Source organism: Salmo salar, chromosome 07, assembly GCF_965601325.2.
Source record: "Salmo salar chromosome 07, fSalSal1, whole genome shotgun sequence".
NCBI classification, from domain to species: Eukaryota; Metazoa; Chordata; class Actinopteri; order Salmoniformes; family Salmonidae; genus Salmo; species Salmo salar.
In genome coordinates, this window is record NC_138297.1 from 46,489,605 (window position 1) to 46,517,216 (window position 27,612).

Below are 27,612 nucleotides of genomic sequence, written 5' to 3' on the forward strand. Positions count from 1 at the left end.
CCTAACTGACTCCCTGACCATACCTCCCCAGCACTCTAACTGACTCCCTGACCCTACCTCCCCAGCACCCTAACTGACTCCCTGACCCTACCTCCCCAGCACCCTAACTGACTCCCTGACCCTACCTCCCCAGCACCCTAACTGACTCCCTGACCCTACCTCCCCAGCACCCTAACTGACTCCCTGACCCTACCTCCCCAGCACCCTAACTGACTCCCTGACCCTACCTCCAGGGCACCCTAACTGACTCCCTGACCCTACCTCCCCAGCACCCTAACTGACTCCCTGACCCTACCTCCAGGGCACCCTAACTGACTCCCTGACCCTACCTCCCCAGCACCCTAACGGACTCCCTGACCCTACCTCCCCAGCACCCTAACTGACTCCCTGACCCTACCTCCAGAGCACCCTAACGGACTCCCTGACCCTATCCAAGACCTTCTCCGAGAGTCCGGTTAGTGCCAGTGGTCAAAATGCTGAAACCTCCTCCCTTACACACTTTCAGCCAATCAGTGTCAAAGCAGCAAAAGTCTGTCATCCTTTCTGGCAGGAGTTCCACTCTGAACACCACTAAACATGCTCCATACACATGTGGCGAGTTCGAACGCCACTCTGATGGAAATACCAGTGCCATTGAATCACAGTGTGTGTGTGTGTGCGAGTGAGGCTGTGTTCCATGCTTTTCTGATCCATGGTCCAGCCTCCTGCCTCCTCCCTCCTGCCCTGGGACTGAATGGGGCTGTCAGGGTCTGGAAGAGACTCAAAGGGGATAAAGAGCTGGAGAATCACATTCCGTAACTCTGATCTAAAACTTACTACTGGCCTACTGCCGGAGCACTCATGCCGGTAGCACCCGGGAAAGCCTGGGACAGCTATACACAGGTGCTAACTGCATACACACGCACATGGACACACACTCTCACACACGCATTGCAAACCTATAACACAAACACCCTTGCCAAAACGCCCCATCCCTAACAACTCTCCAGCAATTCCAATCACCATCCCGCCATAGACAGATACAATACTGAACACCCCATACACACAGTGTGAAGCTACTCATTATGACATGCCACAGAGGGTAACAGGCACAAACACTACAGTGGCTTTTGTAACGATGGCTCTAGACATGCCAACAAGCAAACCCCCCCCCCCCAGTCACACTCAATGTCAACTATGAAAGACTCCTTTGAGTATATCATGAAAGGAGAAATAAGGGCAACGTAATGGCTCAGACTTCAAACTTCTGATTCACAATAAGTCCAACATTCAGAACTTTTAGAGTGGGTTTCTGGAACACGGGGTTTCACTCAGCTAAACTGAGGCAGTGTGTTTGTGGTGGATAACAAATTCGGCTGTGACAGCTCGCTTTCTCCCTGTCAACCACATAGTCAGCATAGTCACATAGTCAAGTCCAACAGACTGCCTCCCTCTCTATCTCTCAACACCATCCCTCCTCCCCCCTCTCCTTGTTTATTTATTCTCTCCCTTCCTCTCCAAGGGGCCAAGACAACCAGAGAGAAGGAAAAGTATGACCTAATAAAATAACTGTTCCAGGAACAATTTCCTAATTTAACCCATAATGGTAAAGGTTAGAAGTGGGTAAGTAGAGCTGATCTAGAATCAGTTGTTAGAGGTAGATGGTAACCAGAGAGCTGTGTGGTGACCTGAGGTACTAGCAGCTGATCTGCGATCTATGGCAGCATCACTCTTGTCAAAATACAACACACACTTCTTGAAAGACTGAAAAGCAAACACAGTAACAGTGGGATTACTAGAATACTCTCACAATTACAGAGCAGTCTGTCATCCTATTGTGTTACCCACATGCACATATGTATGCACAAACGCACACTGTTAGTCTCTTTGTCACCCAGTCATACACACGCTCTAGCTAGCCCATACAATGTCAAGCAAGGCTATAATGGTCAAGGCATTGGCCACATTTGAGGCAGCTGGGTAATAAATACATTTAAATCACTCATCTTCGGTTTACCTCAGATTATGTCAGCTGTCATTTTATGGACGCATGAGTGCTGTAAAATGATGGTTTATCCGACTTGATTAACCGCCAAACTGTTAGGCTACATCAGGGAACACTTTTTTTTTTACCGTTATTTGACCAGGTAAGTTGACTGAGAACACGTTCTCATTTACAGCAATGACCTGGGGAATAGTTACAGGGGAGAGGGATGAATGATCCAATTGTACACTGGGGATGATTAGGTGACCATGATGATATGAAGGACAGCTTGGGAATTTTAGCCAGGACACCAGGGTAAACACTCCTACTCTTACAATAAGTGCTATGGGATCTTTAATGACCTCAGAGAGTCAGGACAGCCGTTTAACTTCCTATCCGAAAGACGGCACCCTACACAGTGCAGTGTCCCCTATCACTGCCCTGGGATATTCTTTTTTAGACCAGAGGAAAGAGTGCCTCCTACTTGCCCTCCAACACCACTTCCAGCAGCATCTGGTCTCCCATCCAGGGACTGACCAGGACCAACCCTGCTTAGCTTCAGAAGCAAGCCAAAATAACCCAGGAAATTGATATGCAACCTTGTTTTGAAAGGTTCATACAGGTGTCAATCATCTACGTGGAGCGAAGAGCGCGCATTAAATAAAGCCGCACCCGGGATACTTCTAGAGCACGTGTCCAGCTGACCAATGGGCATTGAGCCTCGAGCCCCTAGCTCGCTCATTTAAATACCTCAACACTACATATATAGAAAAAAAACTGTTCGCTATTCTTAAACAGTTTACGTTACTTGACAACTAAATTAAAATAGGCTCAACCAGTTAGTTATATAGGCTAAACCAAGGAGTCAGCATCCAATAATTTTGTTGTGAGACTTGAAGCTAAGGTTGTTGGTGCTCATTAAAGTTAATTAAACTCAGACGGTGTTTTGAGCCCAAAAACAAAACACAGGCTGCATAGAGAGCCATGCAACCATTGCACGCAACTAACGCAGCACTGTGTAAAGAAAGACTATACCCATGTGTTTTGATTATGAAATGGACTTATAGTCATTGTGAGATGGACTTGTATCAGAGCTTTTCCCATTGTGGGATGGATCAAAGCTTATCCTTGAATCTCCAATATTCAAGGTTCATCCCAAGTGCATGTAGGCTACCTAAAGCACAGGACAAAAATTGCAAAATAGACAGCATTTAAGTGCACTTCTATTATGAGCCCACTTACATATATTTCCCTCTCCAAAGCCTCCAGGGTAGAAATAAGCCTCGAAGGGTCCTGCAGAAGTTCATCAAATACCTCCAACGCTCCAGTCATCGTTGACTTGTTGCGTTCATCAGCCGCGGGTGGGCCGCCTTTGAACCGACTCCGTGCCACCATCAGGGTCTGGTAGAAAAGACACACCGCGACCCCTAGGAGCAATAACCGTCCGGAGCAATACCTGCGGCGGAGCGTCCAGAGCCCCCGAAGAAACATTCCCGCTTCACTCCCAACTTTGCTGGCAGAAGAATAAAGGCATACCATGAGGGAAGATATTTAGCCTACTTCTTCTCCGCGTCCCACTCAGACCTCACACAACTCTGGCCGTTGCCCCGCTGCTCTGTGTTTTTTCTATCTGTAAAAACACGCACTTCAGGAATAAACCACGACCTGAAACATTGTGCTGCATTTTATCTTTCAAAGATGACCTGGTTGGTATTTCAGAGGGGGTACATGGTGTCCAAGAGCCGTCGCTATGGCAAATTTGAGTGTTGATTTGTGAGCTGGCACAAACAAACAAACAAAACCTTTTCCCCAACGTTGTTATTCCGTTATTCGTGATAATGAAGTTAGATCAAAGTGAGCCACAGTCCAACTTTCACATCCTCGAACACTATGGAGCCCCGAGAGAGCATGGAAAAGTTTTCCCTCTCTCTTTCTTTGGGGAAGAGTGCCTCTCAGATGATTAAAAACATTCTCGAGAAGCGGAACCTCATGACTGTGGCTAGATCAGACTCTGCTCCTGCCCGCTGTCAGAAAACTGCCATTCCCATCCAGAACCAAAAGGAGGACGCATAAAAACATGAGATCAGACACAGACAGAGCCAAAATGAAGTTAGAAAAATTAAGAACTTCACCAAGACTTCAGAGCCTGAAATAGGCTACAGACTACAAAGAGGGTTTCAACTATATCGGAGCGCTGGCTGCGCACGGGGGGGGCGACTTCACCTGGTTTGGGTTAGGCTACTCTAAGAGAAAAAAGTCAACAGTAGCCGAACTTCCTCTCCGTGCAGACGGGTGGATTACAGTCTCACACACACGTCTACTGGTTCCCAAAAGTAAAACTCCCTCGGGTAAAGAAAAAAATAAGTGGCGTTTATACCATAGATCCTTTTCAACTGAATAGTTGAGGAGCGTTCTTGTAAACGCTCCGACAGTTTCGGAATTCCACGATGTACACTGAGCGGTCTAAATGTGCACACATGCCTCCTCTGTCGGGGGTCGAGGTATGCCCCCCTCATTCCAAATTGCGGTAAAAGACAAGGCTCACTTTGCTATTTGTGGCACATACACCAGTCCTCCATTGGCTCATTATTTAGAGAAAGGAGTTGGAGCCCTGCTTTGTTTCAGTCAGATGTGGTGAGAGAGAGGCTATTGAAAAGGTTCCTCTTTGGAGCAAGGGCCGAAAACATTCTCCCTTTTTTTGGTGAAGTTGTAATTTATCCGAGACACCCCAGGTTCCTTCTAAAAAATATAGTTATTATGGCAGTTTTGTGTCTACCATCAATAGAATGACTGACAGGAGTGGCTACTGTCTACTCAAATCCCCTTGTGTGTGAGGGCTGCAACACTGCTGGTTTTCCTCCTCAAATCAGGGAATGATTTAGACCTGGGACACCATGCAGGTGAGCTGACTCATGGTAAATCAGTGGCATTCATTAATACATTTCCTGCCAAATAAAGAAAAACAGCAGTACATCAACCCTTGAGAGACATGATTGAATAGCTCTGTTAGTGCGCATTGTTTGAGAGCCCAAATACAATGTTAAAATGGGGCGAGCAGGTCACTATTAAAGCACAGCGGTGTAATGGGTTCACACAAACAAAATGGTGCATAAAGCGTACTTCATTATTCGATGTTAAAAAAAAATAACTCCAGACCACCTTTACTCCACACACAAAGATGCGTACAAAGCTCTCCCCGCACTCCATTTGGCAAATCTGACCATAATTCTATCCTTCTGATTCCTGCTTACAAGCAAAAACTAAAGCAGGAAGTATCAGTGACTTGCTCAATACGGAAGTGGTCAGATGATGTTGATTCTAAGCTATAGGACTGTTTTGCTAGCACAGACTGGAATATGTTGCAGGACTCATTCGATGTCATTGAGGCGTATACCACATCAGTCACCGGCTTCATCAATAAGTGCATCGATGACATTGTCCCCACAGTGACAGTACGTACATACCTCAACCAGAAGCCATGTATTACAGGCAACATCCTCACTGAGCTAAAGTGTAGAGCTGCCGCTTTCAAGGAGCGGGACTCTAACCCGGTTGCTTATAAGAAATCCGGCTATGCCCTCTGACGAACCATCAAACAGGCAAAGCGTAAATACAGGACCAAGATTGAATCCTATAACACCGGCTCCGATGCTCGTCGGATGTGGCAGGGCTTGCACACTATTACGGACTACAAAGGGAAGCCCAGCCACGAGCTGCCCAGCGACACAAGCCTATCAGACAAGCTAAATTACTTCTACAGTGGGGGGAAAAAGTATTTGATCCCCTGCTGATTTTGTACGTTTGCCCACTTACAAAGAAATGATCAGTCTATAATTTTAATGGTAGGTTTATTTGAATAGTGAGAGACAAAATAACAACAAGAAAATCCAGAAAAACGCATGTCAAAAATGTTATAATCTTTGTCCCACTCCTCTTTGCAGATCTTCTCCAAGTCATTAAGGTTTCAAGGCTGACGTTTGGCAACTCGAACCTTCAGCTCCCTCCACAGATTTTCTATGGGATTTAGGTCTGGAGACTGGCTAGGCCACTCCAGGACCTTAATGTGCTTCTTCTTGAGCCACTCCTTTGTTGCCTTGGCCATGTGTTTTGGGTCATTGTCATGCTGGAATACCCATCCACGACCCATTTTCAATGCCCTGGCTGAGGGAAGGAGGTTCTCACCCAAGATTTGACGGTACATGGCCCCGTCCATCGTCCCTTTGATGCGGTGAAGTTGTCCTGTCTCCTTAGCAGAAAAACACCCCCAAAGCATAATGTTTCCACCTCCATGTTTGACAGTGGAGATGGTGTTCTTGGGGTCATAGGCAGCATTCCTCCTCCTCCAAACACGGTGAGTTGAGTTGATGCCAAAGAGCTCCATTTTGGTCTCATCTGACCACAACACTTTCACCAGTTGTCCTCTGAATCATTCAGATGTTCATTGGCAAACTTCAGACAGGCATGTATATGTATTCTTGAGCAGAGGGACCTTGCGGGCGCTGCAGGATTTCAGTCCTTCACAGCGTAGTGTTACCAATTGTTTTCTTGGTGACTATGGTCCCAGCTGCCTTGAGATCATTGACAAGATCCTCCCGTGTAGTTCTGGGCTGATCCCTCACCGTTCTCATGATCATTGCAACCCCATGAGGTGAGATCTTGCATGGAGCCCCAGGCTGAGGGATATTGACAGTTCTTTTGTGTTTCTTCCATAATCGCACCAAATGTTGTCACCTTCTCACCAAGCTGCTTGGCGATGGTCTTGTAGCCCATTCCAGCCTTGTGTAGGTCTACAATCTTGTCCCTGACATCCTTGGAGAGCTCTTTGGTCTTGGCCATGGTGGAGAGTTTGGAATCTGATTGATTGATTGCTTCTGTGGACAGGTGTCTTTTATACAGGAAACAAACTGAGATTAGGAGCACACTCTTAAAGGGAGTGCTCCTAATCTCAGTTTGTTTCCTGTATAAAAGACACCTGTCCACAGAAGCAATCAATCAATCAGATTGTATAAAAGACACCTGGGAGCCAGAAATCTTTCTGATTGGGGGGGGGGGGGTCAAATACTTATTTCCCTCTTTAAAATGCAAATCAATTTATAACATTTTTTACATACGTTTTTCTGGATATTTTTGTTGTTATTCTGTCTCTCCCTGTTCAAATAAACCTACCATTAAAAGTATAGACTGATCCTTTCTTTATCAGTGGGCAAACGTACAAAATCAGCAGGGGATCAAATACTTCCCCCCCCCCCACTGTATGTGCATTTCGACGCAAGCAACACTGAAGCATGCAGGAAAGCACCAGCTGTTCCAGATGACTGTGTGATCACGCTCGCCGTAGCCGATGTGAGTAAGACCTTTAAACAGGTCAACATTCCCAAGGCCGCAGGGACAGATTACCAGGGAGTGTACTCTGAGCATGTGCTGACCAACTGGCAATTGTCTTCACTGACATGCTCAACCTGTCTGTGGCCGAGTCTGTAATACCTACATGTTTCAAGCAGACCACCATAGTCCCTGTGCCCAAGAATACCAAGGTAACCTGCCTAAATGACTACCGACCTGTAGCACTCATGTCTGTAGCCATGAAGTACTATGAAAGGCTGGTCATGGCTCACACCACCATCATCCCAGAAACCATAGACCCACTCCAATTTCCATACCACCCCAACAGATCCACAGATGACGCAATCTCTATTGCACTCAACACTGCCCTTTCCCACCTGGACAAAAATGAACACCTACGTGAGAATGCTGTTCATTGACTACACCTCAGCGTTCAACACCATAGTGCCCTCAAAGCTCATCACTAAGCTAAGGACCCTGGGATTAAACACTAACCTCTGCAACTGGATCCTGGACTTCCTGAGGGGCAGCCCCCAGGTGGTAAGGGTAGACAACAGATTTTCTACACTGATCCTAAATACGGGGGCCCTTCAGGGGTGCGTGCTTTGTCCCCTCCTGTACTCCCTGTTCACCCATGACTGCATGGCCAAGCACTACTCCAACACCATCATTAAGTCTGCCGACTTCACAACAGTGGTAGGCCTATTCACCAACAACGATGAAACAGCCTATAGAGGGGCCTCCCGAGTGGCACAGTGGTCCAGGCTCCGTGGCAGCCTCCCGCGACCGGGAGACCCATTGGGCTGCTCACAATTGGCCCGCTCACACTTGGCCCAGCGTCGTCCGGGTTAGGGGAGGGTTTGGCCGGCAAGGATGTTCTTGTCCCATCGCGCACTAACGACTCCAGTGGTGGGCCGGGTGCAATGCACGCTGGCAGGGTCACCAGGTGTACGGTGATTCCTCAAACACATTTGTGAGGCTGGCTTCCGGGTTAACCGGGCATTGTGTCAAGAAGCACAGGATTTGCAGTGATAGGACAAGTCTGTAAACTCCCAATTGGATACCACAAAATTGGGGAGAAAAATGGGTAAAAAAAATTAACTACCATGGTCCAAACACACCAAGACAGTCATGAAGAGGGCACGACAACGCCAATTCCCCGTCAGGAGACTGGAAAGATTTGGCATGGGTCCTCAGAAAGTTATACAGCTGCACCATCGAGAGCATCCTGACTGGTTGCATCACCGCCTGGTATGGCAACTGCTTGGCCTCCGACCGCAAGGCACTACAGATGGTAGTGCGTACGGCCCAGTACATCACTGGGGCCAAGCTTCCTGCCATCCAGGACCTCTATACCAGGCGGTGTCAGAGGAAGGCCCTGAAAATTTCCAAAGACTCCAGCCACACTAGACTGTTCTCTCTGCTACCGCACGGCAAGCGGTACCGGAGCGTCAAGTCTAGGTTCAAAAGGCTTCTTAACAGCTTCTACCCCCAAGCCATTGACCCCCCTCCCCCCATCTTTTTTTTTTTTTTTTACGCTGCTGCTACTCGCTGTTTTATTATCTATGCAGTCACTTTACCACTACCTACATGTACATATTACCTCGACTAACTAGTACCCACGCACATTGACTCGGACTGGTACCCCCTGTATATATAGTTGAAGATGGAAGTTTACATACACTTAGGTTGGAGTCATTAAAACTCGTTTTTCAACCACTCCACAAATTTCTTGTTAACAAACTATAGTTTTGGCAAGTCGGTTAGGATATCTATTTTGTGCAAGACAAGTACTTTTTCCAACAATTGTTTACAGACAGATTATTTCACTTAAAACTCACTGTATCACAATTCCAGTGGGTCAGAAGTTTACATACACTAAGTTGACTGTGCCTTTAAACAGCTTGGAAAATTCCAGAAAAATTATGTCATGGTTTTAGAAGCTTCTGATAGGCTAGTTGACACCATTTGAGTAAATTGGAGGTGTACCTGTGGGTGTATTTCAAGGCCTACCTTCAAACTCAGTGCCTCTTTGCTTGACATCATGGGGAAATCAAAAGAAATCAGCAAAGACCTCAGAAAATAAATTGTAGATCTCCACAAGTGTGGTTCATCCTTGGGAGCAATTTCTAAACGCCTGAAGGTACCACATTCAATTGTACAAACAATAGTACACAAGTATAAACACCATGGGACCACGCAGCCATCATACTGCTCAGGAAGGAGATGCGTTCTGTCTCCTAGAGGTGAACGTACTTTGGTGCGAAAAGGGCAAATCAATCCAAGAACAGCAAAGGACCTTGTGAAGATGCTGGAGGAACCAGGTACAAAAGCATCCATTTCCACAGTAAAACGAGTCCTATATCGACATAACCTGAAAGGCCGCTCAGCAAGGAAGAAGCCACTGCTCCAAAACCGCCATAAAAAAGCCAGACTACGGTTTGCAACTGCACATGGGGACAAAGATCTTACTTTTTGGAGAAATGTCCTCTGGTCTGATGAAACAAAAACAGAACTGTTTGGCCATAATGACCATCGTTATGTTTGGATGGAAAAGGGGGAGGCTTGCAAGCCAAAGAACACCATCCCAACCGTGAAGAACGGGGGTGGCAGCATCATGTTGTCGGGGTGTTTTGCTGCAGGAGGGACTGGTGCACTTCACAAAATAGATGTCATCATGAGGAAGCAAAATTATGTGGACATATTGAAGCAACATTTCAAGACATCAGTCAGGAAGTTAAAGCTTGCTCGCAAATGAGTCTTCCAAATGGACAATGACCACAAGCATACTTCCAAAGTTGTGGCTAAATGGCTTAAGGACAACAAAGTCAAGGTAGTGGAGTGGCCATCACAAAGCCCTGACCTCAATCCTATAGAAAATTTGTGGGCAGAACTGAAAAAGCATGTGTGAGCAAGGTGGCCTACAAACCTGACTCAGTTACACCAGCTCTGTCAGGAGGAATGAGGCCAAAAGTCACCCAACTTATTGTGGGAAGCTTGTGGAAGGCTACCTGAAACGTTTGACCCAAGTTAAACAACTTAAAGGCAATGCTTACAAATACTAATTGAGTGTATGTGAACTTCTGACCCACTGGGAATGTGATGAAAGAAATAAAATCTGAAATAAATCACTCTACTATTATTCTGACATTACACATTCTTAAAATAAAGTGGTGATCCTAACTGACCTAAGGCAGGGAATTTTTACTAGGATCTAATGTCAAGAATTGTGAAAAACTGATTTTAAATGTATTCGGCTAAGGTGTATGTAAACTTCCGACTTCAACTGTAGTCTTGTTATTTTTGTATATAGACCTATTTTTCTACTGCATTATTGACTGTATATTTATTTTACTCAATGTGCAACTCTGTGTTGTTGTATGTGTCGAACTGCTTTGCTTTATCTTGGCCAGGTCGCAATTGTAAATGAGAACTTGTTCTTAACTTGCCTACCTGGTTAAATAAAAGGTGAAAAAAATAAAATAATTGTTGCTCTTTAATTTGTAGTAAATATTTTTCTTAGAACTGTGTTGTTGGTTAAGGGCTTGTAAGTAAGCATTTCATGGTAAGGTCTACACCTGTTGTATTCGGCGCAAGTGACAAATAAAATTTGATTACATTTTTAAATGTTTTACTGCAACAGGGATAGAGTACACAGATGTTTCGGCTTTACAGCCTTCTTCAGTGTGTAGGTACAACACTTACAAAGCAATCAGTCCACATTGTAAGCCTGCTGTGAATCAAAACATTGGTGATTCAAAAGAAATCTACATTTTGATTGTGTAGTCGAATACAATGGATACCTTGAGCTATGTAGTGCTAGTTTGATCAAGAAGAGAGGCCATCGTTGACAGACGAAGCTAGGAAACATGTGAAATACCAAAAGAACTCGGATCCCTTTATTTGATTTTTTTTTCTACATCTCTGGAAACTTTAACACACCATCTCAGTACAGAATGACTAGTGACACACACGCACATACAGAAACACTTACACTCACAGACATACACGCTTCAGTTACGACTGATCTTACACTGTACATTCTGAACTCTTCAGCTTTACAGGGCTCAATGGTGGAGGTTCAGTCATATTCATCCATACGTTACCTGAAATGACCACTGTCCCAATCTTCATCCTCATCTTTTAAAAGTCTTAGTTGTGTTTCATCAATTCGTTTTAGAATTAGAATCAAAACTTGTAGAGGGGTTGGGTTTTGTAGTCCAATAACCACCCATGGACTACATTTCCCAGTCTGTGTCATTTCCCCTGTGAGCATTTTACTTAATGAGCACTTCTTGTTGCAGCCGTGCGTGGAAGCCGGGGGGGTGGCAGCCCTTCCTGTAACAAGGGGAAAGGCAAGGAATGTCTGATGAAAAGGGGAGAGAAGAGGTGCGCCAAGGCTCAAAATTCATGAAGGGGGGGGCGGGGGTGCGCGGGGAGGACAATGAAGTTGGGGGTGCAGTTTCAGGAAGTCTTGGCTCCTTGTCTTGATTTTCCAGTCAGGTGTCTCATCCAAATATTCACACAGGACTGACCCTGCAATAACAACCTTTGACACCACTGTTTTGACCCCTGAGAGGTCACACAGACAGACAGGTGAATAAGAATACTGTGTGTGGCCACAACAGGTACACACACTTGTTTGGGAGGAACTACAGTTGATATAGCATTGACAGTTGGTTTGGCGGGGTAGGGGTGTGGGATGGGGGGTGGTCCTGGATGAGGAGTGGGGTAGTAGAGGTGGGGTGTCTATTTGTGCCTGCTGCCTCTCCTCTTCATGGCGGCAGTACACTGGGGGCAATACCACTTCCCCTTCGGGGCTTCTGTTAGGCCCACGCAGCCGTAGTGGAACCACTCGATGGGGCACTGCACAAACACACACAGGGCACTCAGGTTAGCTCTCATACCTCATCTCTCATTTGACAAAGTCCTATGTGAAAGTAATGTGGTAACAGCTGTAGAACATGAGAAAAGCACTCCCAAATGGAAATGGGTACTTACGTCTTGATTATCACAGCCCACCATTTCTCCATAAGACACCTTTAACAAGAGAGAAGCCATTTTAGTTAACCTGTCAGCTGTAGGTGTGTGCTGTCCAGTGTGAGAGAGAGTGTCTCTGGATGTGTGTGTACCTGGTTGCAGATGCAGTAGCGGGGCTCGTTAGGGTCGTAGGTCCAGTCCACCTGGTTGTTGGTCTCAGACTCTGGGAGTGCCGAGGCCTGCTGCGACAGCTCCTGTGCCAGGGCTGAAGAGGAGGAGCACGACGACAGGGACGAAGACGAGGAGGAGGACGACGACTGGTGGTTGGAAGACTTGGTGTTGCCTCTGTGGAGGGGCAGGGGAGAAAAGACTGAACAGTTTAGACAAGATCTCAATTTTTCATCTTCATTTATTTATTTATTCATGCTGTGGGGGTGGAGTTGAAAAGCATGGCTGGCATAATGTGGCGTGACATCATGGGACTGGACACTGAAATTAAATGATGTAGCGTGATTTGGCCTGACATCTGTTCATCTGATGTGGGGTGATTCAGGGTGGATTGACAAGGTTTAATAAGGCATGAAATGATATCACTGGAGAAGACCACTAGCTAGGGCTTGTCATGCTTGTCTGAGCGTACGGGGGCTGTGTGTGCACGTGTAAGTTGTGTGTGTGTGCGTGTAAGTTGTCGTACTTGGTCTTGCGTCCGCCGCGGGAGTCAGAGGCGACGGCTGAGCCGGCTGGGGTGAGGGTCTGGGTGAGGGTGTTGGCCAGGGCGGAGGTGGAGTAGGCCCCCGTGGTATCCCGGGAGGTGAGGGAGAACTCCCTCCCTAGCTGGAAGTCATTGTTCTTAATGGCCTCGTAGCTGGCCTTCAGACTGCTAGTCCTCCTGCCCTCCTTCATCTGACATGGAACAGGAGATTGAAGGAGAAGGAGAGGCACAGACAAAGAAAGAAGATGGGAAAGGCAGGTAGAGGGAGAGACACACATAGCCATGAACAGGGTTAGTTACAGTCGTAGGACACACATCAGTTACACATTCAAGGACATTTGTCCCAAACAGATAAGATAATTCTCAGAACACAGTCTGGGTCAAGATACTGATACCGATTCCCATCAGTGCAGCATTCATCTGAATAAAATCAGAGGGCAATGGAGTTGGGTGTATGTCTGTGTGTGTGAAAAAGAAAGAGAATGTGTGTGTTTATACCTGTGCGGTGGCCTGTACAGCCTGCGCTGCAGCCATGGTGATGGCCCCTGCCCCAGCCCCGGGCCCAGCAGGCAGAGAGCTGAGGTTGTAGGAGGCCAGGGGCTGGGATGAGTTCACACTGTACACGTTGTTAGAGGCTGACGTCGTGCTGTTGGTGCGACAGCCCGGTGTGTTCTCCTTGGAGGCGTCTGACGTGAGTGTGGAGAGCAGGGCTTCAGATTTGAACTTCTTCTCCGGGACGTGCTCTGTAGTGTGGTGGCTCGGCTGCGTGGTGTACTTCCTCTCTGTCACACACAAACACGACATGAATTACTACCATCATGACCTCGCATAGGAAAGCAGCAAATCATCTATACAAACAAAGCTCCTTCGCCAATATACATTTTTCTTCCGACATGCAACAACTCCAAAAGAAGGTCAGCCAAACAGCCAAGACTTGTACTTACTTTCCACGGTGGTGTGTGAGTGGATGTGGTGGTTGTTGACAGGCTGAGAGGGGCTGTCCATCTCTAGGGATCCTGACAGAAGAGAGAGACAATGTTAAGAGCTGGCTCTCAGTGACAACACTGACAGACACAACAGTTGACTCAACAGGGTCATTTTTAGGTCAATACTGCCCCCTAACAGGGCTGAAATATCCCGATGGAAAGATTGATACCATTACACTATCATGGAATTGCTATCAAAACAAGACTAGAAGAAAAGCAGCCCATCAGCCCGACATTCTGACAGGGCCAAGAGGGTTAAGATGAAGGGGATGGGTCTTCTATGGTGTTGTGATTGACAGACGTGACTCACGTCTCTCCAGGATCTCAGTGATGCCAGCGTTGTCAGCTTCCAGCTCCATCTTGAACTTAGCCAGCTCCTGGTCCAGCTTCCTCAGGTGGCGGTCCACCTGCAACACACACCCCATTATATACCATACTGTTCATACCCCACAAAAGATGTTGATCAAACCCCCAATATTTTACACATTGAATATTCACTATGAAATAGATCAATATCAAAAGATAGAAACGTCGGGCAATGGCGAAGCTCTAACAAGCCGCGTCTGTGTAGCGTCCTCAAACTTTCGAACAATTTTAAGGCATTTTGACACGGTTTACCTGTTCGTTAATAGTGAGTTGGAAGTTAAAACATCTATTGTATCGCCAAAGCAAAAGATGCCCAATATGTCAAAGCCTCAGACGAGGCATGGAAAAATGCCCCTCTGACAGCCCTTCTTTGGCCTCGGCGGATGCTAGCTCGGAAGAAGCACCAGCATGGTTCAGAATGGAGATGGACAACGGTATAACAAAAATACAAGAGACACTTTCTGAACGCCTCAGCAAAATTGGTCGATAAACTCCACGAAGACCAGAAAGTCACAAAGGGACGAGTGACAAAGTTAGAAAAAGACCATGCTGACCACCAGGCTGCCATCCTGGATGTCTGTGAGGAAGTGGACCAAAAATACAAGAAGTTGGAAGACACCATCTCTAAACTTGAGGAGAAATTTGATTGGAAATTTTCGTAATAAAGGTGCTCGAATTTGAGACTTCAAGGTTTCCCGGAGGCCGTGGAGGGAAGAGACACGATCTCCTTTCTTCAGGACTGGATACCCAAAATTCTGGATCTACCCCCTCCCACGCACCCACTGGAGATCGAGAGGGCCCATCGCACCCTACGGAGGCGGCTGCCTGACCAGGTTGCACCCAGGGCATTTGTCATTACATTTCTACGGTACCAGGACACTGTTCGCATCCTCTCTGCTGCCCGAGCAAAGGGAGAGCTCAAGTACCGAGATGCCAGAATCATGATCTTTCCAGATCTTTCTCCCACACTACACAAGAGGAGGATGGCTTTCTCCCCACTGAAGAGACTTCTGCGTCAGGCTGGCTTGGCATACGGCCTTCGCTACCCAGCAACTTTGTGGATCGAAACCAAGAATGGTGAGCACACATTTGACTCTGTGAAGATGGCTGAAACATACATGAGGAAAGAACTTCCTGACTTGTTCACATCTACTACACCCCAAGGAACTGTCTTTTGAACTTGGATACAGTGGATAGTGAAGTGTTAGCACGAGGAAACAACTAAATTACTCATATGATCGGCTGGCTGGCTGGCTAGCTTGATAATGACTGGCGAGGTAAAGTTGGATCATAGCTAATGTTGGCTGTGCTATTTAGCCAGCTCGCTAAGTTTACAAGGGTGTAGCTATAGCCACTATACATCCACACTATGCCAGGTAGTTACATTTTGCTGTATACTTTTATTTTACGTAGAGAGGTCCAGTCGGGTTTGGTTAAATAGTTATGTGGCTTTTGATTGGGTTTCAAGCTATGTTGTTTATATTACTTCAGGGAATTTTAGCCACTATTACATTTGCTGGCTTGTTTATCGTTAGAGGTGTATGCTGGCGTTAGTGATACCGAGACAGGGATAAGCTACACACTGGCTGGCCGCCTAATTGCCAGCTAGCTGATAGCTTTACACTTGTGTATGTGCGTACATGTGTGTGTATATATATAATATTTTTTGGGGAGGGTAAACTCAGGAGGATGGTGATTGTTTAACTACTTGTCCCTATTTTATATTTGAGAGATGATAGTTATTGTCTGGTAAAGGTTTTCATTTATACATCATAGCTTGATATCTTTTTTCTTGACCTGCTGGGGTGCATTTGTGGTCATCACTTTTGTCGCCGCGCGGCACAGGTTTCAGGGCGCATTGGGGAATGGCGATTGGTTGACATTTGGGTGTGCGGGTAGGCTCTGTTGGTGACTATGAACGCACCCAAGTTTTTTGTTGTTGTTGAGACATGCTCAAGTGGGGCTAAATAGTCTGGTCATTATTGCTGTAATCAAATTGTATTTTGTTACTTGACTAACAATATTTTCATGCAACAAGGAACAGTCAATGTAATTCTAATTCCATGTACATATAATTTAGAATTAACCTTATTCGAGCGATGCTATGCATAGCAGGTACATCTATCTTAAAGACTAGCGTCTAAGGATATGGGTTCTTTAACTCCCTCAGTGGGGGCGGGGGGTATGGTCAGGGTATTAGCTCACGAGATGTTTACTACTTTATACTTTCATTTCGTACACATTGTATACACTCAACGCAATTTTCTTTCTTTAATTTTCCCTATTTCCTTTAAAGATGTCGGCACCTAATAACTATACATTTATGACACTTAACATTAGGGGTACTAAATGCCCAGTCAAACGCAAACACATTCTGAATTATCTAAAGCAGCATAAGGTTGATATAGCTCTTCTTCAGGACACACCTGACTGACTCTGAGCATGATAAACTGAAGGGAGAGTGGGTGGGTCAAGTGTAATATTCATCTTTCACCTCTCTGGCAAGAGGGGTGGCTATACTCATGAATAAGCATTGCCCCTTTCAGATACAATCTCAGATTAAAGACAAAGGGGGTAGGTTTGTGATCATTCAAGGTTTCATTAACACCGAGTCCATTACCATTGTGAATGTGTATGGGCCTAACCATGATGATCCTACATTTTACCAAGACATCTTTTAGAAGTTAACATGCCCATCATCAGACATAATAATGGCAGGGATTTTAACTTGGTACTGGACCCTTCCAGTGATAGATCTTCCTCTAATAGTATCAGCCTCACACAGGCAGCTAAAATGTTAAAAACAGAAATGAAACACTTTGGACTTGTAGACTTATGGAAATTTCACAACCAAAAGGTTAAAGAATACTCATTTTACTCCCCTGTCCATGACAGTTACTCTAGAATTGACTTATTTCTTATTCCTGCAGCCAAGGGAAGTTTAACGACTGGGTGTAAGTACTTACCAAGATGTATATCAGATCATTCTGCCCTGTTGGCTGCAGTACCAGTCAGTAGAGCACAGCCACCCTCCAGATGGATGTTTGGCACATACTAAATAATCCCACATTTGTAACATTTCTGAACACTCATATAGTCATATTTTTTAGCACCAATAACAACTCTGCCTCCACCCTAATTTTATGGGAAGCTCTCCTTGCATATCTGAGGGGCAAATCATACCCTTTCGTTCAGGTGCTCGTAAGATGTAAAAGGCTCAAGTAAATTAGTTGGAGAATGAAATTAGAGATCTGGAAAATGAACATAGTGTAACATTTGACAACTCAACAAAAATTTGACTCAAAGCGATTGGAATATAACACCCTGACGACCTATAAAATGGAAAATGCTCTTAGGAGAACAAAACAAAACTACTATGAACATGGAGATAAAGCAGGAAAGTTTCTTGCTTGGCAGATAATCACCAGGGTTAGACGGATTCCCTATTGAATTCTATCAATCCTTTTTACCCAAACTAATTGAGCCTCTACAGTATGTTTAATTATGCCATAGAGACAGAAAAGCTTCCAGACACACTTGAACAGGCACTGATCACAGTTTTGTTAAAACCTGGGAAAGATCCTCTGCTTTGTGGGTCGAATAGACCAATATCTCTATTGCACACTTCATATAAGATTCTTGCGAAACTCATAGCTCTTAGACTGGATAAGGTTCTTCCGGACTTGGTTGATATGGACCAAACAGGCTTTGTAAGAAACCGCTCATCTCCTGATAATATCAGAAGATTATTTAATATTATGTAGAGAATGACCAAGAATCTGTAGTGGCGGCTTCATTAGATGGGGAAAAAGCTTTTGACCGCATAGAATGGAACTACCCGTTTGAAGTCTTAAAGAGGATGAATATTGGACCAAAGTATGTAGGTCTGATTAGATTACTGTACAAATGTCCGGTAGCTCAGATCCTGACTAATGGAAACATTTCCTCACAGTTCTCTTCATCACATGGCACAAGACAGGGTTGTCCTGCTAGTCCTCTCCTTTTTTCGTTGGCTATAGAGCCACTGACAGAAGCTTTTAGATCTCATCCAGCTATCCATGGTGTTTGTATAGGTGGGCCTGAACTAGAGGTCGGCAGACTATGATTTTTCAACGCCGATACCGATTATTGGAAGACTCCAAAAAAAGCTGGTACCGATTAATCGGCCGTTTTTTAAAATATATTTGTAATAATGACAATTACAACAATACTGAATGAACACTTATTTTAACTTAATATAATACATCAATAAAATCAATTTAGCCTCAAATAAATAATGAAACATGTTCAATTTGGTTTAAATAATGCAAAAACAAAGTGTTGGAGAACAAAGTTAAAGTGCAATATGTGCCATGTAAGAAAGCTAACGTTTAAGTGCCTTGCTCAGAACATGGGAACATATGAAAGCTGGTGGTTCCTTATATCATGAGTCTTCAATATTCCCAGGTAAGAAGTTTTAGGTTGTAGTTATTATAGGAATTATAGGACTATTTCTCTCTATACGATTTGTATTTCATATACCTTTGACTATTGGATGTTCTTATAGGCACTTTAGTATTGCCAGTGTAACAGTATAGCTTCCGTCCCTCTCCTCGCTCCTACCTGGGCTCGAACCAGGAACACATCGACAACAGCCACCCTCGAAGCAGCGTTACCCATGTAGAGGAAGGGGAACAACTACTCCAAGTTTCAGAGCGATTGACGTTTGAAACGCTATTAGCGAGCACCCGCTAACTAGCTAGCCATTTCACATCGGTTACACCAGCCTAATCTTGGGAGTTGACAGTCTTGAAGTCATAAACAGCGCAATGCATTGCAAAGGGCTGCTGGCAAAAAGCATAAAAGTGCGGTTTGAATGAATGCTTACGAGCCTGCTGGTGCCTACCACCGCTCAGTCAGACTGCTCTATCAAATCATAGACTTAATTACAATATAATAAACACACAGAAATACGAGCCGTAGGTCATTAATATGGTTGAATCCGGAAACTATCATCTCGAAAACAAAAGTTTTTTTCTTTCAGTGAAATACGGAACCGGTCCGTATTTTATCTAACGGGTGGCATCCCTAAGTCTAAATATTCCTGTTACATTGCACAACCTTCAATGGTATGTCATAATTACGTAAAATTCTGGCAAATTAGTTCGCAACGAGCCAGGCAATAAATGCAAGAGCAGTGACACAATTTCATGTTAGCAGGCAATATTAACTAAATATGCAGGTTTAAAAATATATACTTGTGTATTGATTTTAAAGAAAGGCATTGATGTTTATGGTTAGGTACATTAGTGCAACAACAGTGCTTTTTTCGCAAATGCGCTTGTTAAATCATCACCCATTTGTCAAAGTAGACTGTGATTCGATGAGAAATTAACAGGCACCAGATCGATTATATGCAACACAGGATACGTTAGATAAACTAGTAATATCATCAACCATGTGTAGTTAACTAGTGATTATGTTAATATTGATAGTTTTTTACAAGATAAGTTTAATGCTAGCTAGCAACTTACCTTGGCTTCTTGCTGCCCTCGCGTAACAGGTAGTCAGCCTGCCATGCAGGCTCCTCGTGGAGTGCAATGTAAGGCAGGTGGTTAGAGCATTGGACTAGTAACCAGAAGGTGGCAAAAACGAATCCCCGAATCCCCCCTGAACAAGGCAGTTAACCCCCGTTCCTAGGTCGTCATTGAAAATAAGAATGTGTTCTTAATCTGACTTGCCTAGTTAAATAAAAGGTGTAAAAAAATATAATAGGTATAAAGGTATAAAAAAAAATCTGCAAATCGGCGGCCAAAAATACAGATTGTTATGAAAACGTGAAATCGGCCCTAATTAATCGGCCATTCCGATTAACCTGTTGGGGATAGGGGGCAGTATTTGCACGGCCGGATAAAAAAACGTACCCGATTTAATCTGGTTATTACTACTGCCCAGAAACTAGAATATGCATATAATTATTGGCTTTGGATAGAAAACACCCTAAAGTTTCTAAAACTGTTTGAATGGTGTCTGTGAGTATAACAGAACTCATATGGCAGGCAAAAACCTGAGAAGATTCTGTACAGGAAGTGCCCTCTCTGACCATTCCTTGGGCTTCTTGACTCTCTTTATTGAACATTTAGGATCTTTGATGTAACGTGACACTTCCTACGGCTCCCATAGGCTCTCAGAACCCGGGAAAAAGCTGAATGATGTCGAGGCAGCCCCTGGCTGAAAAACATTAACGCCTTTGGTAAGTGGTCTATCAGAGGACAATGAGACTGAGGCGTGTGCACGAGGCGACCCCATGTTTTTATTTTCTCTCTCTTTGTACTAAAACACGGTTTCCCGGTCGGAATATTATCGGGTTTTTTTTTTTTTTACGAGAAAAATGGCATAAAAATTGATTTTAAACAGCGGTTGACATGCTTCGAAGTACGGTAATGGAATATTTATAATTTCTTTGTCACAAAACGCGTCGGGCGCGTCACCCTTCTTTACCCTTTCGGATAGTGTCTTGAACGCACGAACAAAACAGAGGATATTTGAACATAACTATGGATTATTTTGAACCAAACCAACATTTGCTATTGAAGTAAAAGTCCTGGGAGTGCATTCTGACGAAGAACAGCAAAGGTAATAACATTTTTCTTATAGTAAATCTGACTTTGGTGAGGGCTAAACTTGGTGGGTGTCTAAATAGCTAGCCCTGTGATGCCGGGCTATCTACTCAGAATATTGCAAAATGTGCTTTCACCGAAAAGCTATTTTAAAATCGGACATAGCGTGTGCATAAAGGAGTTCTGTATCTATAATTCTTAAAATAATTGTTATGTTTTTTGTGAACGTTTATCGTGAGTAATTTAGTAAATTCCACGGAAGTTTGCTAGTATGCTAGTTCTGAACGTCACATGCTAATGTAAAAAGATGGTTTTTGATATAAATATGAACTTGATTGAACAAAACATGCATGTATTGTATAACATAATGTCCTAGGATTGTCATCTGATGAAGATCATCAAAGGTTAGTGCTGCATTTAGCTGTGGTTTGGGTTTATGTGACATTATATGCTAGCTTGAAAAATGGGTGTCTGATTATTTCTGGCTGGGTACTCTGCTGACATAATCTAATGTTTTGCTTTCGTTGTAAAGCCTTTTTGAAATCGGACAGTGTGGTTAGATTAACGAGAGTCTTGTCTTTAAAATGGTGTAAAATAGTCATATGTTTGAGAAATTGAAGTAATAGCATTTCTAAGGTATTTGAATATCGCGCCACGGTATTACACTGGCTGTTGCGTAGGTGGGACGATTTCGTCCCACCTAGCCCAGAGAGGTTAAACTGGTTACTACTCTTCCCCAGAAACGAGAATATGCATATAATTAGTAGATTTGGATAGAAAACACTAACGTTTCTAAAACTGTTTGAATGGTGTCTGAGTATAACAGAACTCATATGGCAGGCCAAAACCTGAGAAGATTCCATACAGGAAGTGCCTGTCTGACAATTTGTTATCCTTCTGTTGCATCTCTATCGAAAATACAGCATCTCTGCTGTAACGTGACATTTTCTAAGGCTTCCATTGGCTCTCAGAAGGCGCCAGAGAGTGGAATGACGTGTCTCCTGTCTCTGGGCGAAGAACAGCAGGAGTATTTGTTAGTGGTCAGGATAGGAACAGTGACACTGGAGATGCGCATTCATGACAATTCTCAATTTTTTTCTTTCAGCCTTTGAATGAATACAACGCCGCCCGGTTGGAATATTATCGCTATTTTACGAGAAAAATAGCATAGAAATTGATTTTAAACAGTGGTTGACATGCTTCGAAGTACGGTAATGGAATATTTTGACATGTTTTGTCACAAAATGCGCTCGCGTGTCACCGTTTGGATAGTTACCTGAACGCATGAACAAAACGGCGGTATTTGGATATAACTATGGATTATTTGGAACCAAAACAACATTTGTTGTTGAAGTAGAAGTCCTGGGAGTGCATTCTGACAAAGAACAGCAAAGGTAATCCAATTTTTCTTATAGTAAATCTGAGTTTGGTGAGGGCCAAACTTGGTAGGTGTCAAATTAGCTAGCCGTGATGGCCGGGCTATGTACTCAGAATATTGCAAAATGTGCTTTCGCCGAAAATATATTTTAAAATCTGACACCGCGATTGCATAAAGGAGTTCTGTATCTATAATTCTTAAAATAATTGTTATGTATTTTGTGAACGTTAATCGATCGACCTCTAGCCTGAACATCTGGTCTCGGTATATGCCGATGACATTTTGCTTTACCTCACTAAACCAGACATTTCACTCTGAACATTAGTTGACATCCAGAAACAATATGGGACCTTTTCAGGATATAAAATAAACCTATCGAAGAGTATAATTATGCCTTTTAACAGGGCAGCTATGCAGAACCCAATCTTAGACCAGCCATTTTCTTGGAAACCACAGAAAATGACATATCTTGGATTGCAAATTCCTTCTGAAATGATTAAGACACATCAACTGAACTATACTCCACTTCTCAAAAAGGTTGGGGAAGAATTGGATAGATGGCGGGATTTACCAATTTCTCTTATTGGGTGGGTGAACTGTGTAAAGATGAATATATTACCATTATACCATTATATTCCTATTCCCAAAGTTTTTTTTCAAACAAATTAATAGGAAGATTTCTTCATTTCTGTGGAAAGGGAAACCCCCCAGAGTGAAACTCAGAAACTTTATGCAAACAATAATCAGAAGGAGGACTTACTCTACCTGACTCCCAGTTGTATTACTGGGCATCTCAGTTAAAGGCTGTGTGGCTAAGGCAAAATACAACAAGTTCACCCTCTTGGAGACAGAGGAGTGTCTGACCCCTGCTACATTGGCATCTATACCTTATATTAGCCCACCTAAAGCTTTGATAGGTCTCATAAACAACCCTTTCATTAAAAACACTTTAAATATATGGATTGAAGTCTGTAAACAAACAGAAGGGCTTAGATATATATATGAACAAACACCTTTCTTTAATAACCCCATCTTACCCAAAGCCCTGAGAGATGGTATTACATTTTCTTGGTTCAACAAAGGAATTTTAACATTTGTAATCTCTATAGAGAAGGTGAACTACTATCCTTTCAACAACTGGCATCTCATTTTCAGTTACCTCAAACACATTTCTTCAAGTACCTACAGGTTAGGCATTACATTGCCACTCAGCAGGGAGGTAGGATTCAGCACATGAGTAAACCTAAAACTGATAAACTGCGGCTAGAAAGGAAAGGGGTAAAAAGGTTTCATTTCCTACATGTACTCTGGTCTTCAAGCTCTATTGGGGAACGATGAACCTCTGAAAGCTTGCATGAAGTGGCATGATGACCGTGGTCTCATTTTTGAGAATGAGAAATGGGGAAAGCTCTTTTTAGATGCTCAGCGTCTTTCATTTAACACAAGGCACAAGTTGCTGAAATTCAATATTTTACATAGGTTCTACTTTACACCAGAGAGACTGTATAAGATCAATTCTAAATATTAAAAATGTTGCCCACGGTGTAAAACGGGAGTGGGCACACTTACGCATGTTTTTATCCTGCCCTGAACTAAGCAATTATTGGAAAGACATTATTCAGATCTTATCACAGGTCACTAATATGACAGTACCACTAGATCCTTCCCTTATTCTTCTTGGAGATGATTCTGTTCTACCAGTTAGTATTTGTAGCAAAACCAGATTCATTAAATTGGCAGTCATTGCAGCCAATAAATGCACCGCTATTATATGGAAGAGTGACACTCCGTCAAGCAAGCAGATGTGGCTAAAATAACAATCCTCCTATATTCCATCTAAAAAAATAACATACAATTTATGCAATAAACCCTTTGAATTTACTGATGTCTAGGGAGACGTTCAGCAGTTTCTAGAAACGTCACCTTAGCTGCCTCATTACTACTTTCTTCATTAAGGTATTATTATTATTTGTTTTGGTGTTGAATAATTTATTTTCTAGCATGGAATGTGAAGGTCATTCTGTTTCTTGTTTTGTTGTTAATCAGTGAGGCTAATATCGGTCGAGGGGTATTCCTGTGTTGGGGAGGGCTTTGCACAATGTGCCCCCATGTAGCATGGTGTTTTGTGTAGGTGGAAGGAATAACGTGGCATTATCTGTGTCATATTTTGATGATTGTTAAATTGTAAAAAAGAAATGCCAATAAATATATTGTACAAAAAAATATATAGAAATGTCAATATCTAAATAAATATTGAAAACATCTGAAAAGACTGGCATTTTAGTGACTTCCAAATGATTTGCATTGTTTGACTGCCACCTAGTGGCAATGAGACAGCCCAGTCCTGAACAGAACATTTTATATTTTAGTGGTGACAAGCACCCACAAATCATCTTCAAAAAGGCCACCAGCGATAAAGATTCTCCTCCAACTTCTGTCTGATTCTCCTGTCTTCCCTGTAGCTCAGTTGGTAGAGCATGGTGTTTGCAACGCCAGGGTTGTGGGTTCGATTCCCACGGGGGGACAGCACAGAAAAAAAATGTATGAAATGAAATGTATGCATTCACTACTGTAAGTCGCTCTGGATAAGAGCGTCTGCTAAATGACTAAAATGTAAATGTAAATGTAAAAACTTCCCTTGTCCCAACCTTTTTATAGAAGTGGTTTCCCAGGACCCATTAAACAAAAGACATTGTTAGACAGAGCTCCGTCTTGGCATTCAAATTCCAACTCACCAGATCATAAATCTGATTGGCCAGCTGTACTTTTTCATCTGCATCCTCCAATGCCTTATAATAATCCTGAAATAGAGAAAAAGCTGTCAGAGGCTAACACCATATAAAAAAAATAAAGCCTTTGGTGAACTAACACTGGCACTTTTTTACTCTTCTTACTAGCTTTGACTTTGCTGATAGCTACTTTGAGGAAAAATGTACTTACTATGACTGTGATATTTGGTTGTGCCACCTAGCTATGTTAAGATGAATGCACTATCATATCAGCTTTATCATAAAACATTAATGGGCTTAAAAGGACAAAACTGTCTTTTAGAAAAGGGAAATATACATAATCTGAGATTTATTTGGCACCTTTTTGATGACTCCCATCTGCTCTTCCCTCCACTCTGGCTTGTTCTTCTTTGCATTGACAAAGAACTCATTCACCCTCTGCTCCAACTGGTCCATGGCATCTACAGCAAATGGGAGGAGTGAGCTACCTGGACAGGTGTGTCCGAGACACTATTCATATGGGTTTATACTGTGCATGCATGTGGAAGAATTCATATCTATTTGTACTTCAATGCTGACCAGAAGGGCCGATATTACATGCGGTGTCTGTGGACCAGAAGGCTTGTGATTAAAACTACCAGTGAACCGAACCACCACTAATACATCAGTGGTTCCCAACCTTTTTCAATAACTCTACCACCAACTGAATTTTGCTGTCATGAGTCTTCTCAAGAACCCCCTATAGAAAGTACCCCTGGTTGGGAACCACTCTACCACATAGCCGTTCAGGTTAAATTAATATCGGTGTATGTTCTAGTTAGCAAACAGTTCACGTATATGTATCTAGTTATAGTCACATGAAAAAACAGTTAACTAGCTACATGTATAACGTTGATACTACATGTGATGTGTACGCTCCGAATCGATGTCCCGTCTTGTTTACATTCATTGTTCAACTTCTGTGCATGCACACATGATCAACAATCGTTAGTTGGACCTCTATATGGAAAACAAATATAACTTGATCGTATGTTGTAATTTCTATAACCCTAGCTAGAATCAAACAAACCCAATAACGTAAACTTTCTCAGGTTACTGAAAGTTGTTGCAATGTTATACTAGCCAAGTTCGCTACCGCAAGCGAGCTGTGTTAGCTATACAAATAAAAATACTGCATTTAACACATTTTTATTTGGACGCAACTAGCTAATTTGTGTTAAGAGTTCGATTCTTTATTCTACATGACCCTAAAAAGTGCGAAACTGATAATTATGTGTTTTCAACTTGAAAAATGCTCGCCGGTGAAGTGTTTGTAGACTGTCACGTTGCAGCAATGCATACTCTGAACTTGCAGGTCCATCTCTCTCATTTCCGTAAACCTGTCGCGGAGATCCATGGGTAGCTGCTCGATCACTGCCAGCGAGAAGAAAAAGCGAATATAGGTGTTAGCATGGCTAGGCTAACAGTCCGGGCGCGCTCCGGCTAAAATTATGCACATTTACAACAGTAAATACACAAATAATACCACCTAGGCGTAAAATAAACGTAATACTCACTCTCGAGGTAGTCCTCTAGGTACAGCATCTTGGCAAATTAGATATTTTAGGCGTTTATGAAAATAATTTGTGTCTTTCAATATGGCGCCGCAAACCGCTGTGTCCCGAAGAAAAAATACCACTGACAAACTGAGGTCAGAGAAAGTGACGTCAGTAGAACGTAGAATGTGATTGGCCAGATATGGAGTTGAGTGCTAAACTTCAAAAGTCCGTTAGTTCCTGTAGTTCATAGACATCAATTTCAAACGTTGACTGAAATAACATAATTAAGCTTTTCCAACGAGGTAAATTTTAATTGTAAATTAATACTTATGTGTAACCTCAATGAAGGTGAGCAACAATAATGCTCATCTGGCACAATTTATATTGTGTAGGCCTACACACACATTGAATTGAGATATGATTTAACTATAACGAACACATTCATCTATAAGTAACACACTGAGAAAATAAAATAACACCCCCCATTTGAATAGTCTAACAGATTGTGGATCTAAGTCAATTATAGGCCTGATATACAGTGCCTTCAGAAAGTATTCACACCCCTTGACTTTTTCCACACTATGTTGTGTTATAAGGTGGGATTAAAATGGATTTAATTGTATTTTTTTTGTCATCAATCTACACAATATATTCTATGATGCCAAAGTAAAAGAAACATTTTAACATTTGTAAAAATACATTTAAAAAAAGTCTTCAGCCCTCTGATGAGGAGCGGGGTAGTACATGAGTCAATACATGTTACAATCAGTCTATCTGGGTAGTGTATTTTTGTAGTAACTGGGTGTATTGATACAACATCAAAAGTATAATGAATAACTTTACCATGCTCAAAGGGATATTCAATGTCTGCTTTTTTTATACCCATCTACCAATAGGTGCCCTTCTTTGTGTGGCATTGGAAAACCTCCCTGGTCTTTGTAGTTGAATCTGTGTTTGAAATTCACTGCTCGACTGAGGGACCTTACAGATAATTGTATGTGTGAGGTATAGAGATGAG

The 27,612-nt window shown here is 43.2% G+C and overlaps 2 protein-coding genes across 2 annotated transcripts in view; both read right to left on the reverse strand.

Annotated features, from left to right (window-relative positions):
- The window catches only part of LOC106609304 (cadherin-like and PC-esterase domain-containing protein 1), an 80,405-nt gene extending 75,948 nt beyond the window's left edge, over window positions 1-4,457 (reverse strand). The window contains exon 1 of the mRNA XM_014207972.3: window positions 3,206-4,457. Coding sequence (XP_014063447.2) covers window positions 3,206-3,502 — 297 coding nt within the window. The 5' untranslated portion in view covers window positions 3,503-4,457. The remainder of the gene's footprint in view (window positions 1-3,205) is intronic.
- Window positions 4,458-11,793: 7,336 nt separating this feature from the next.
- Window positions 11,794-26,732, reverse strand: ing3 (inhibitor of growth family, member 3). Its single transcript, XM_014207970.3, has 11 exons — window positions 26,613-26,732; window positions 26,398-26,469; window positions 25,417-25,517; window positions 25,063-25,128; window positions 14,295-14,391; window positions 13,943-14,014; window positions 13,497-13,780; window positions 12,981-13,189; window positions 12,439-12,631; window positions 12,308-12,346; window positions 11,794-12,172 (listed from the first exon to the last, which is right to left on the reverse strand). The coding sequence occupies exons 1-11, from the start codon at window positions 26,638-26,640 to the stop codon at window positions 12,056-12,058; spliced, it is 1,278 nt and encodes a 425-aa protein (XP_014063445.1). The 5' UTR covers window positions 26,641-26,732; the 3' UTR covers window positions 11,794-12,055.
- Between the last annotated feature and the right edge of the window lie 880 nt (window positions 26,733-27,612).